This window comes from Schistocerca cancellata, chromosome 6 (assembly GCF_023864275.1).
Source record: "Schistocerca cancellata isolate TAMUIC-IGC-003103 chromosome 6, iqSchCanc2.1, whole genome shotgun sequence".
In the NCBI taxonomy this organism is placed as follows: Eukaryota; Metazoa; Arthropoda; class Insecta; order Orthoptera; family Acrididae; genus Schistocerca; species Schistocerca cancellata.
In genome coordinates this window covers 211,190,235-211,203,727 of record NC_064631.1, presented here as the reverse complement: position 1 = coordinate 211,203,727, position 13,493 = coordinate 211,190,235, and the positions used below count along the sequence as shown (strand labels likewise).

The window sequence follows — 13,493 nt, the reverse complement described above, 5'->3', positions numbered from 1 at the left end:
TGAAATCTCTCTGGGTGGTAGGATTGCATCAGCTGTTCCCAGGATGTATTACGACATTACATTCAGTTGATTTTTCCGGTGTTGATGTTTATTGAGCATTCTGTTACATACTATTCCTTCAAAGTCGAGTATTCTTGAAATTTTACTCATCAATAAAACAGCAATTGAATGAATTTAACCTGTGACCTTTGCGTCATTGTTCCTGTTTAGAGTGCCTCTCTTGTGCATTAAACAAGATTCACTAATCATAACTGTAGATATCAAGATGGTTAAATCCCCTTTGAAAGAACTCTACATCATCCCAGTAGTGGCAGAGATAACTGTACACTCAAGGACCATCTTCTAATTAAGTAGATCTAATGAAATAGGTGGCCTAGCAGTAAGGTCCATTAGAAGACTCCATCTTCACAAAATTCTGTAACACTGCTTTTGTCGAAAGTCATTACAGTTCAGTTTCTTGTTTCGTCTTTGAAGGTGAGTTTTATCAGTTACAAAAATTGTACACTCACAAGATTCTTGAATTGATATTGGATATACTACAACTTGTTATAACCATGTTAGTAGAACTGTCTGACAAGTTATCTTGAAAGAACATAAACAGTCTGGATAAAAGTAATGAATTTTAGTGCAGTAGAGCCCATTCACCTATTATATCAATGTACTGAACAATCATGTGCTTTAAGAAATTTATAGATTCAGTTTTGGAGCATTATTTGGCTAGAAGCCTTATTTTCAATAAATTAATTGAAATTTCATTAAAGTATATATGGAAGACTGTCATAAGCGATGAACTGCACTACGAGCACTAATAAAGTAGGAAAAAACACTGTAGATAGAAATCTGTTCCGAGATATTTTTGCATGTATTTCTTTTGTAGTTCACAATTTGTAGTTCACAATTGTGACTTCAATAAACTGAATAACTCTTTTCTTTCTATTCAAGCCAATTCTAAGCTTTATTACTTTATATTCAGTAGTTATATATTCAACACTTACATATTTTTTAATGTCTGATGTTATAATTGATTTTCTGCCTGTGTCTATTGTTTGATATATATCTCTTGTTTTTGTTGATAGCAGTACCTGTAAGATTACCCCTCATAGCCCCCATTCTATAACCAACTCCCCAGAAACAAGAAACACACAAGAAAGTTTGAAGGCAAGTATTGCATGATGCTGTGGCATGCCTTGTTTGGACTTACACAACCATAAATATGTACAGCATTGTTTCAGTAGAATCCTCCACATGCCATACTAGTTACCAGTATGAAAAAGTTATGGAGTTTCATTTTTCTAAGTAGACAGATCTAATTAAAACAAATGGTACTCAGGCAGCTACAAGCTCTTCACTTTATTAAAAAATGAGCAGGATGGTAGAGGAAAGATAAAGAAAGTTACAACATGTAATATCAAACAATGTAAAATCCTGGATGGAATGTAACAATACGAGAGAAGGAATGTTGCTACTCACCATATAGTGGAGATGCTGAGCTGCAATAGGCACAATAAAAAGATTCACACAATCATAGCTTTCGGCCCTTAAGGACTTTGTCAGCAGTAGACACACATACACACACACACACGCGTGCACACACACACACACTCACGCAAGTGCAACTAGCACACACATCTGCAGTCTCAGAGAGCTGAAACTACACCAGCTACCAGTTTCAGCTCTCTGAGACTGCAGATGTGTGTGCAAGTTGCACTTGCGTGAGTGTGTGTGTGCACGCGTGTGTGTATGTGTGTCTACTGCTGACAAAGGCCTTAAGGGCCGAAAGCTATGATTGTGTGAATCTTTTTATTGTGCCTATCGTGGCTCAGCATCTCCACAACATGTAATATGTATCAACTTCATACTTCCTGAAGGGCATGAAGAAAAAAAAATCTTCCTGATTATGGAACGAGTAAAAAATTAATAAAGAAGCAAATGAAAAAGTTAAAAATTGATAACTTCAAAAATATTGCCAGTAACATTATGTGAATTCATGTAAATTGACCAAAATACAAGGTATGCTTTTTAATATTGTAAGAGTTATTGCCATAACAATTATTTTTTGATTGACAGATAGCACTTGAGTTGCCCCAAAACTTCTCCCCATTGTTATTTCACATGCAAATTTTTACTTTCATGATGTATTTATAAAGTATAAACTAAGCTGAAAACACTTTTATCTAAGACACAGCGTACTTGCATTTATGGAAAATTTAACTCGTATGAAACATAAATACTAAAAGCAAATAGTTGTTTCTTAGCAGTCACAATTGATTTCATTTTAATTTTTTTTTCCCTCTGAGTTATGAGAGTTAAACCTTAATCTCCAGTTAGTTCCAGTTTTGTGTCTGATTTGTGTGCACTGATTAATGAAATTGCTGTGATGTTACAGCCAACCCTGATTTATGCTAATCAAACATTGGAAAATCCAGGGTGGAATGTAACAATATTATGAAAAGGCAAGTTGCCACTCACCATATAGCAGAGATGCTGAATTGCAGATAGGTACAACAAAAAGACTGTCACAAATAAAGCTTTCTGCCTGTAAGGCCTTTGTCAAAAATAGACATCCCCCCCCCCCCCCCCCCCCACACACACACACATGCAACTCGTACACATGACTAGAGTCTCAGAAAACTCTAGCCACTCTGCATGCAGCAGCACCAGTGCATGATAGGAATGGTGACTGGGTGGTGTTAAGGAGGAGGCAGGGCTGGGGAGGGGGAGGGATAGTAGGGTTAGGGGTTGCGGACAGTGAAGTGCTGTGGGAGCATGCAGGGACAAAATGGAGAGAGAGTAGGGCAGCTATGTGCAGTTGGTTGGAAGGATCCATATGGCACAGGCTGTGAAGCAGTCATTGAAATGAAGGATGTCGTGTTTGGCAGTGTGCTCAGAAACCACGTGGTCCACGTGTTTCTTGGCCACAATTTGTCGGTGGCCATTCATGCGAACAGAGAGTTCGTTGGTTGTCATGCCCAAATATATGTAGCACAGTGGTTGCAGCTTAGCTTGTAGATCACATGTAGCCCTACCTGTAATGGAATATGTGATGTTTGTGACCAAATTGGAGTAGGTGGTGTTGGGAGGATGGGACAGGTCTTGCATCTGGGTCAATTACAGGGGTATGAACCATGAGGTAAGGGGTTGGGAGCAGGGGTTGTTTAAGGATGGACAAATTTATTGTGTAGGTTTGGTAGGTAGCAGAATACTGCTGTGGGAAGGATATTGGGCAGGACATTTCTTATTTCAGGGCACGACGAGATGTAGCCGAAACCCTGATGGAGAATGTAATTCAATGACTGGAGCAACTGAATTACGTTCTCCCGCCAGGGTTTTTACTACCTCTTGTCCTGCCCTGAAATGAGAAATGTCCTTCTCTGCAATATATCCTGCATTCCCATAATCCTCCTGGCCTCAACCTTCGTTAGTCATTGTCCTCACCCATCCAGCCTCCCTGTTCCCTTTCCAGCATTATACAACCCTCATTCCACCATCGCACCCAAGTCCTTTTACTTCTCCCCTTTTCCCCTAACCCCCTCCTCCTATCCCTCCCACTCCCTGCCCCAGCCTCCTTACCCCCACTCAGTCGCCATTTCCATCATGCACCACTGGTGCTGCTGCTCGTAGTGTGCCTACAGTTGCCTGAGACAGCAGTCGTGTGTGAGTTGCATTTGCAAGTGGTTTTTTTTTTGACGAAGGCCTTATGGGCTGAAAGCTTTATTTGTGACAGTCTCTTTGTTGTGTCTATCTGTGACTCAGCATTTCTGATTTATGCTAACTTTGAGAGTGATGTAAATCACATATTCAGCCTATACTTGGTTCATTGGTAACTCTGCCTCAATGAATATTTAAAAAAACTAGTTTTAGGTATGTGCATACAGACTGCAAGATCACACATAGACATAGTTATTGCATATAAAAATAAAATCCTGGGTGTTCCAGTTGACAGCATGCTGAACAGAGAATATTGTGTTCTGTTGATGCAAGAGACTGCCCTCAACAATAATTGCTTTGAGAGGCTGTTGCCTTGACATAGCCTGCATATGATTACAATAACTTACCGTTTACTTAAAACGTTCAATAAGGAATTGTGCTTTTTGATGGTCAGATGATTCTTGTAACTTATTTTGAAATTGAGCAGTGCAGTTGATGTTCTGTATCTCAATTAAATAATTTTATATCTTTTGATGAGTATTTGTCTTGGATCTTCATTTTCTCATGTGCTATGGGTAATAATTCGTTGACATTTGTGATTTCTTTTAGAGAACTGAAATCTATTCCATTACCGGAGGAGTAGTCATTCCTGTTTGTTCTGATATAATATGTCTGTTTCTTATTTTTGTTAGCATGCCTTATGATTCTCATTTTGTCTTTTCATCTGGTTTTCATCTGTTAATAATGCATGACTTAAATTTTGTGTTAGAATACGGTAAAATTCAGCTTTGTTTCTACATTTCTGATGAATAACACCTTAGTATAGATATGAGTCTGCTAATGATACAAACTCTTTCACATACCAGATGCAAACACTTAATTATCACTGAGGTTAAATTTTCAAAACATTTTTCCCATTATCATCTTTCTAATGAATTTAAATTCTTTGAAGACTTTTTATAATGAAAGCTTAACAGAGAGCAGTTCTTCTTTCCTCTGCTTCCTGGCATTCTCTTACTAATGGAAAAGAACTTTTGTTACCGACACTTCAGAGAAATGAAACAGTTTGAAGTTCACACATCTATTAAAGAAAACATATGACACATATTGAACGCTGTTATTTTGTTAGCCTTTGGTTTATATTTTATTGTGTCTGCTTTTTTGGATGAAATTTAGTGGTAAAAGGGTTTTAACTGCCTATACTGATATAGTTCGTAATGTGAGTGCTTTGTGAGAGTCGGGGTGACTAATGACTAAGCATTCATTTATGGTGATCTCTAGATTCCATAAAGAAGCAGAACCTCCAGGGGTGCAAAATGAATCAACAGTGTGATCATTATTGTAATGAAAATGCAGAGTCAAAAGATGACAAGAGTCTTTTTACTACACCATATTTAAAATTTTTATACATAGCTATTCATATACTCCATATTTCAGGTCAGCAAAATTATATATTGATTGCTACCAAATGCACAAAAATGTAGATCTGATAATTACTTTATTGGCTTGCTTTTTCTATCCTAGTTTGCCAGAGTTTAGTAAATTATAATTTGGTATTTATTTATTTATTGCAATATGTATTCTGTAGATCCAGTTCTGCGTTTTAACACATGGATGTGGAACAAGTCCAAAACATTTAGTTCATTATTACATTAGTTTCCATAAGGACAATAAATAAAGATTAATAATACAAGTAGGAAACACAATCGGTAGGATAAAATTACACTCACAAGCAGAGTTCCACAGTTTGTTTGTGAATATAAAATCTTTCTTGACTTTTAATTCATACATATTAGAAAAGAGTGTGTGTGTGTGTGTGTGTGTGTGTGTGTGTGTGTGTGTGTGTGTGTGTGTGTGTAAGCATGCATGCATCCACATCTCCTCCTAAATGACTGGACCTATTTCAACTAAACTTGGTACAAATATATCTTACTGTCAAGTGACTATAATTATGGGATAGAAAGCACCCTCATGCATATCACAGGGGTGCAAGTGAAAAGAAGCATAGCCCACAATGTGTGACTTCCCAACTTGATTCACCCAGTATTTGAGTATGAGACCACTTAGCAACTTGCAACAAATTTTATACATAATTTCAAATCTTTACAAAATGTTATCTCGCTGACAACCCCTAACAAAGCGATGAAAGGAAAAATGTTTGTTGCGTACTACTTTTCTGCTGTTCATGCAGTAAAAGTACAGCATGAGGCATAACATTACTATTAATGACACACTTTGCAGATGGCATGCACATATACCACTGAATGTAACTGCAAAATTATATCCTTGGATAACACACAGTTCATGAGCTATGACGTCATAAACAATGAGATGCTGGGAAAACTGCTGCATCATGTGTGACATTTAAATTTATTACTTTGTCGCTACTAGCTCTATTGACAACACACTGTGTAGACAGTTTCCACACATACCACTAAATGTTCCTATGAAATCATAATATTGTACAACACAGAGTTCAAGAGATATGACATCATAAACATTAAGCACGAGGCCAGACACTTTGTGGCATGTGTGTGTATGGACACCTGTAAATAAATAACTGAGCAATGCCGGGTACTCTGCTAGTATCCAATATAGTATCTCCTGTTAATGATAACAAGAAGAGTTAATTTCTGTGTCCTCAAAAAATCACACTTTTCTTTATGCTTTGCTGCACATGTCACCCTCTTCTTCATCTCACTTCTGCTGCTCAGGGCCATTTGCTTTTTGTATTACTCAGTGTGTTTCCCATTTCTTATTCATTTGTGTCTAGAAATGGAAGAGTTATGTGGAAAAATTTTCATGCCGTAAACCATAATTTTGGAGGATTTTATTTCATGATTTATATTTTTGATGATACATGATAGATGGGAGCAAAGAGTTTAAGTAGTATTAGATCAGGATTGTGGGGGGAGGGGGGGCGGGATTGCTAATAGTGATTACCTACTAAATGCTCTAGTTTTCTTCAAAGTGGTTCTGAACTAATAAGTCGGTGTCTGGTGGGCCAGGATGCGGGTTCATTTTGTGAAGATATTTCTTCTACGTGTGCCTGCTGTGTATGCTGTTGGCGAGAGAAGTCACTGAAATGCAATACTCATGCACGCATATTCACTTTGTGAACTTGGCCAGGTTACAAACAGATCATTGCTGGATTCAGGGAGATAACAAAAGGTGAAGACAATGACCTAATGGAAGGAGAATAAATGATATTGAAAATGTGTTCTAACCCAAGAACACTAATTTTTTGCTCAAACAGTACATACGCATTGTAGACAAGCTATAATACAATTAGCAATACACAACTGGCTGGCGGAGTCTTGTGCTCTAGCCTATATATTTATTAGTCCCAACAGGAGGTGCAGCTGGCAGGCTGTGCACACAATTGCTGTCATATTAGCAGGCTGGGTGGCCTTTATTGGCTGAATCAAGCACAAACTTCGCACATGAACTATGAAGCAGCACACGCACATAATTGGTAGTTACAGCACTCCTCTTCCTTTGCAAAGAAGTGAGCACAGTGATCACATCCATTTCTTCTGTACTCGATGTAAGTTGTTGAGTCAGGTGACACACTGCCGCCTGTGCACAGGGTCGGAATTGGCGTGAGCATTTACAGGTGCGGCACCCACCCACCCCATGTGAGATGCCATATGGTAGGACAAGTGACACAGGTGCAGCATCCATATCCAGGGAAGGAGGTTGAAGTGAAGGCAGTGTGACAGGCAACTCTAGCTGTGATGGAGGCAACAGCAGTGGAGAAATGATCGTACGGCATTATTGACTCTGACAGTGCGGGGACTGAGGTCCCGTCGTGACCCCTGACAGCATAAGGGGGCACCCACAACAGATGAGACAGTTGTGAAAACACCACCAGTAACTATGGAGAAGGTGAGATCACTGGCCACAAGGGGCTGGCGGAGGTGCACCTGACGCGCAGCCACCCAAGTGAGGTTGTGGTGGGTTAATGTGTCGCGATGCCCTCTCCTCAGCCATGTGGATGATGCAGAAGTGTTGGTCACAGATACTCTTGATTACTACCGGCACCCATTTCGGCTGATGGCAAAACCCCCATGCCCAAACAACTGTGACAGACCAGAAGTATTGTGGTGCTGGTGCTGTCGGATGGGCTGGCATCAGCTGAAGCAGATGTAACAGAGTCTGAGGCTGATGACTGTGCAACAGTTCTACCAGAAATACTTCTGGTAACACTTCCAAAACATGGTTTTCATCTGAGTCTCAATTGAGGGTGGGAAGGAGGAGCCATGAGATGGTGAACACCACATTTAAAAAAAAAAAATCTTCATATTGGTGAGATGTGAACTAGGTGTCATTGTCAGTAATGACGTATATGGAAGACTTTTTCCATCGCAAAAATTTTTGACAAAGGAGAAATTGTTGTCACTGCAGAAGTAGACAGACAATATACCACATACGGACACACAGAACAAGCATCAATTACAAGCCAGTAGAATTTCAAAAAAGGTCCCGTAAAATCTACATTAATTCTTTTCCAAGGAGGCTGTGGATCCAGCCACTATGACAAAGGACTGCAGGAAACCACCTGATGGGTGGCACACTGAGGGCAAGTTGCAACAACTCGCACTATTTTCCTATCAGTTCCTGGTCAAAAAGGAGACTGCATGCCAACGTTTTTGTATGTGACACATCCCAGTCGTCCACATGTAATAAATGCATAACCTCACATCAAAGGGAGGACAGGACTACAACCTGAGGAGCGGTGTCCTCTGTAGCTGACAGCATCACTCTGCCCCATACAGAAGGATATTTTTGTAATACAAAATAATTTTTCAAAGGATCAGAAGCATGGCCTGGAGGTTTGTCCAGCCAGCTGTTGTACAAAGCAAAACAGGTAACTTACTTAAAACAGGTTCCTCAGCCACTGTGGCTGCAATTTTAAAAGTGCAGGCACTGCTGAAAAGTGACCAAACAAGGAGCTGATTGCAGTTTAGGTTTCAAAAACTTGTATGCCTGGTCACAAGCTGGTAACCAGTGGAAAGGAACATCTGTATAATAATGTGTGGAGAGGTCGTACCACAGTAGCAGCCTCCAGATTGAGTTTGTGACGGTACACAATTTTGCCTAAAAATACCTGTAACTACTTGATGGATGTGGGGTGTGGAAACATGACAATAGCATCAGTATGCTGGAGCAGTGGTTTAATGCCAGCGTGTGACACTTCAAAACCCAAATAAATAATGGATGGTTGAAAAGACTGTGTCTTATCCATATTGAACTTTAACTCTGCAGACTGTGAAACAGAAAACAGAGCATGAAGGTTCTGCAAATGTTCCTCTGTAGAGGCACCAGACATTACTATATTATCTAAATTGTTGATGCGGCCTGAAACTGATGCAATTAAGTTGCTCTAAAAAGTGTTGAAAAGTAGCTGATGCATTTGCCATACCAAAAGGCAAATGCTGGTATCGATAAAGCCCAAATGGGGTATTGATAACTAGAAGTAATTAGGATTCTCACTGAGTGGCAACTGTAAATATGCCTCTCCCAAGTCAATCTTTGGAAAATAGTGCCACTCCTCCCAGTGATAATCTGCTAATAGCTCATCAGGGCATGGTAAAGGATAGGTATCAATGATTAATTGTGCATTAATAGAGTTTAAAAATTATCACAGAGGTGTTATTCACTGGTAGGTTTTTTTACTATCACCAGAGGTGCTGATCCTTCACTAGAAGAAACAGGTCAAATAAAGTCAAGGCCAATGATGATCCAATTCTGCATTTACCTGGTCCTGAAAAGTTACCAATACCGGGCAAGCCTGGAAAAAACAGGACGGGCAGACTATTTCAGTGTAATATAAGATTGAAATTCTGTAGCAGAACCCAGTTCTGGAGAAAATAGAGAGGAATATTTGGCACTAGAAACAAAATACTCTTCATCATCAATGGAGAACCCAAACAGTTTAAAAAGGGCCCAAATCAAACAGATTTTCAGTGTAAGCATTGCCCACAGCCAGGAATGTTAATGAATGAACGATAGCCTTGTAAGTCACAGGTGCAGAAAAATGTCCAAGAATGGGATTCTGTTATTTGTTATAACTTGCCAGCCTCTGTGACACTTGAGTCTGAGAATTCAGCAATACTGCTGCTGCACCCATGTCCACTTGCATTCTCAATGACTTGTTAAACACTTACACTTCAATGTGTAACTTCCTTTGAAACACCATCAGTGCTGACACATTGTTCAGTCCATGTTCATTTCATCCTCACTCAGATTTGGAAAGGAGTTACATACAGAAGCAACATGTCCTTTCTTATAGCACTTATTGCATGTTACACTGCTTGGGAGTTGCTGTCCATTGGTGTTGAATGAAGCAGTATTGGCATGAAGGCAGTAGAGCATGAAGCTGTGACTGTTGTGACTCTGACTGTTGTTGTCACAAATGCTGATTACTTATATGATGCTGAGATGTCTGCTGGACTGCTGCAATAGTGTGTATGTTTCCTTTCAAACTGACTGAAGGCTGGAAGGGGTGAGAGCAACTGATTTCTGAAACTTCAGACCAGGCCTCTATCTGGCCACCTGCAGCCAATGAAACTTCAAATGACTGAGATATGTTCACTAATGCCATAAGCTCACTCTTGAACTTCCCTGCCAGAAGCAAACAGTATGATTGCATCATGAACCTTCTGATCAGCACAGGTTTCCCTATGAATGTTTGTCACTAAATACAACAGCAGCTAAGTCCATGTAGTCCAGCTGTCAATGCCTTGTATGACTGTTTTGGCCACTTTAGGTACTGGTAAAACTGCACACGAGTAGCAGTAACTAAGTATATTTTCAGTGATAGGTAGAAAGTAACTCTCCTATCAGATCAAAAGAAAGACTTGGAGATTCTTGTAAAGGGCCGAGCTTCCACAACAACTGATACCTGTGAGGTGAAATCCCTGACAGAAAAAAGGGCCTTGCACAAGTTTAAATCTGTTATCCTAAATGCCTGGAAATGTTGCCACGGGCATTTATTAGAAGCACCCCAGTCTTCTGCTGCATCATCGCACGCAGGGAACTGCAGTGGATATGTTGTTGGCAGAACCACAAGTTATACCAGTGTAGTAGCTAAAGTAGAAGTAGCAACTGTCCGCACCTGCTGTTGCTCAAGAAGGGATTTAAGCACTGCCTCCATGAAAAGTAAACTCAAAGGACTAATGATTGAAGTGGAACACATGGAGTCAAATCCCATCCTCATTGCCAAAAAGTGTTCTGACCCAAGAACCCTGTAATTTATTGCTTGAAAAATACACACTCCTAGAAGACAAGGTACAATACAATACTCCGGCCTCTATATTCATTAGTTTCAACAGGATGCACAGCCAGCAGGCTGCGTATGCAACTGTTTTTGTATTAGCAGGCCGGGTGGCTTCTAGTGAACAAATCAAGCACAAACTTCATGCTCAAAATGTGGAGCTGTGCACACGCAAAATTGGTAGTTACAGCAAAAAGCCTGCAATCCAGTCTCCATGTTCTCTTTCTATACCTTGGCTGCTGATTCTCCACCATTTGATTATTCTTTGCTGTTTCCACGTTACTGCTCAGTTCTTCCATTCCCTCTCAATGTAGTATTATGCCATGCATTTTGACACCACTCTTACTCCCAATCCCTTGCCATAGAGGTCATGTCCCTGTGAAAGACCCATGTGCACAAACTGTCCCAAGCATCTATCCAGCACACCTATTCTGTTTCCATCACAGCCGTATCCTATGCCGTCAGAGGCCATCGAGGTCACTTGTGAAAACATCAACTCCTCTCCAACTTCTGTCTTTTGCATGGGTACGACACCAGCTAACTGTTCACATATGTAAATGTTCGCTTTTAAGTGGGAAGGAGGGGGAGGAACACACACTCTGTGTTATTAGTCTATTAGTCTCTTTGCTCCGAGGAAGGACCAAAACGCGTAGCCACAAGTTCAGTCTTATTTATGTCTGTCTACCAACAATGTTACTCCTTCAGTTGCTTATAAATGATACTTTCTTTCAATATAACATCCATTAATGTGGAGATTGCTAACTGAACTGAAATACAATTAATTTGTAAATTTCTGATTTTTTCCAGGTGTGAAATACTTTCACCAGGAAGCCAAGAAGATGGAGCTAGTGATTCTCCAGACCATAGTGACAGTAGTGAATTTGATGATGAAGAATATCATAGCTAGGTGCCTGATTGCAGCTATCAAAACATGTGAATGTTTGGTTTTTATATATTAACTAATATGTACCTTGTCAGTGTGTTCAAAAATTATTTGTCTTTTGTATAGTGTTTCAATGGGATGTGCAAATGTATAAATCCTTCCATTGTTCAGTGCATTTCAAAAAGAATAGCTTGTGGGAATACTTGTGTAGTGAAATATTGTTTTTGTTTGTTGTTGTTGCACTTCCGATACCTCGTCCACTAATATCTCTGTTATAGATGAAGTAATTCAATATTTCCATTTTATGCTTCCAAGGAATAAAACAAGTATGTGTGTACTGTGTATTTATATTATAGCTGTCAAGGCACTGTTGCAGTATTCTAAAACCTATATGGATTCATAATTGTTTGTGACATCCCCCCCCCCCCCCCACCTCTTCCTTTGAATGTCATGTAACATTTATACAGGGTGATTCAAAAAGAATACCACAACTTTAGGAATTTAAAACTCTGCAACGACAAAAGGCAGAGCTAAGCACTATCTGTCGGCGAATTAAGGGAGCTATAAAGTTTCATTTAGTTGTACATTTGTTCGCTTGAGGCACTGTTGACTAGGCGTCAGCATCAGTTGATGCTAAGATGGCAACCGCTCAACAGAAAGCTTTTTGTGTTATTGAGTACGGCAGAAGTGAATCAACGACAGTTGTTCAGCGTGCATTTCGAACGAAGTATGGTGTTAAACCTCCTGATAGGTGGTGTATTAAACGTTGGTATAAACAGTTTACAGAGAATGGGTGTTTGTGCAAAGGGAAAAGTTCTGGACGGCCGCCAGGCAGCCCGTGACAGAGCACTTCATCACTGGCCTCCAAGAAGCCCTGATCTTACCCCCTGCGATTTTTTCGTATGGGGGTATGTTAAGGATATGGTGTTTCGGCCACCTCTCCCAGCCACCATTGATGATTTGAAACGAGAAATAACAGCAGCTATCCGAACTGTTACGCCTGATATGCTACAGAGAGTGTGGAATGAGTTGGAGTATCGGGTTGATATTGCTCGAGTGTCTGGAGGGGGCCATATTGAACATCTCTGAACTTGTTTTTGAGTGAAAAAAACCTTTTTAAATACTCTTTGTAATGATGTACAACAGAAGGTTATATTATGTTTCTTTCATTAAATACACATTTTTCAAGTTGTGGTATTCTTTTTGAATCGCCCTGTATTTTGGTTCCAGAGAAGGAACCATTGGTTACAAAACTGAGAGATACATGCTGAGCTTCCTTTCCTTGTATCATAGGGCGCTGATGACCTCGATGTTGAGCGCCCATAAACACCAACACACACACACACCTTGTATCATATGATTGCATTTCTTACTTACATGGAAGGTTCTACATAATAAGAATGAATTTGTTAGCACCTCATAGGTTTTCTGTAGTTGCAATAATATGAAGTAGGATAGACAGCTATTCATCACTTAGAAGAAGGATCAAATGGCAGACAGGAATATTTGAAAGTATATTTTTGCGTATTATTAAGTTGTGGACTAAGTTCTTCATCAAATGCAGATGGACACACACACACACACACACACACACCTCTATATGACAAGGCAGACGAAACAATGACACTTCCCATCTTGAAGGATGCAGCAAACTGAAAAAGGAATAAGTGATTTTTACCACTG

At 39.8% G+C, this 13,493-nt stretch overlaps 1 protein-coding gene across 4 annotated transcripts in view; it reads left to right on the top strand.

Annotated features, from left to right (window-relative positions):
- LOC126190999 (cytosolic carboxypeptidase 1-like) overlaps positions 1-12,154 on the top strand; it is a 519,277-nt gene extending 507,123 nt beyond the window's left edge. For 2 of the 4 annotated variants that reach the window (XM_049931676.1, XM_049931675.1), the window contains exon 23: positions 11,735-12,154. In XM_049931676.1, the coding sequence (XP_049787633.1) occupies positions 11,735-11,834 (100 nt within the window). In that variant the 3' untranslated portion in view covers positions 11,835-12,154. Of the gene's footprint in view, positions 1-1,076; positions 1,159-11,734 lie in introns of all 4 variants that reach the window. The other 2 variants (XM_049931679.1, XM_049931677.1) reach the window with 2 other exon arrangements.
- The last annotated feature ends 1,339 nt before the right edge of the window (positions 12,155-13,493 follow it).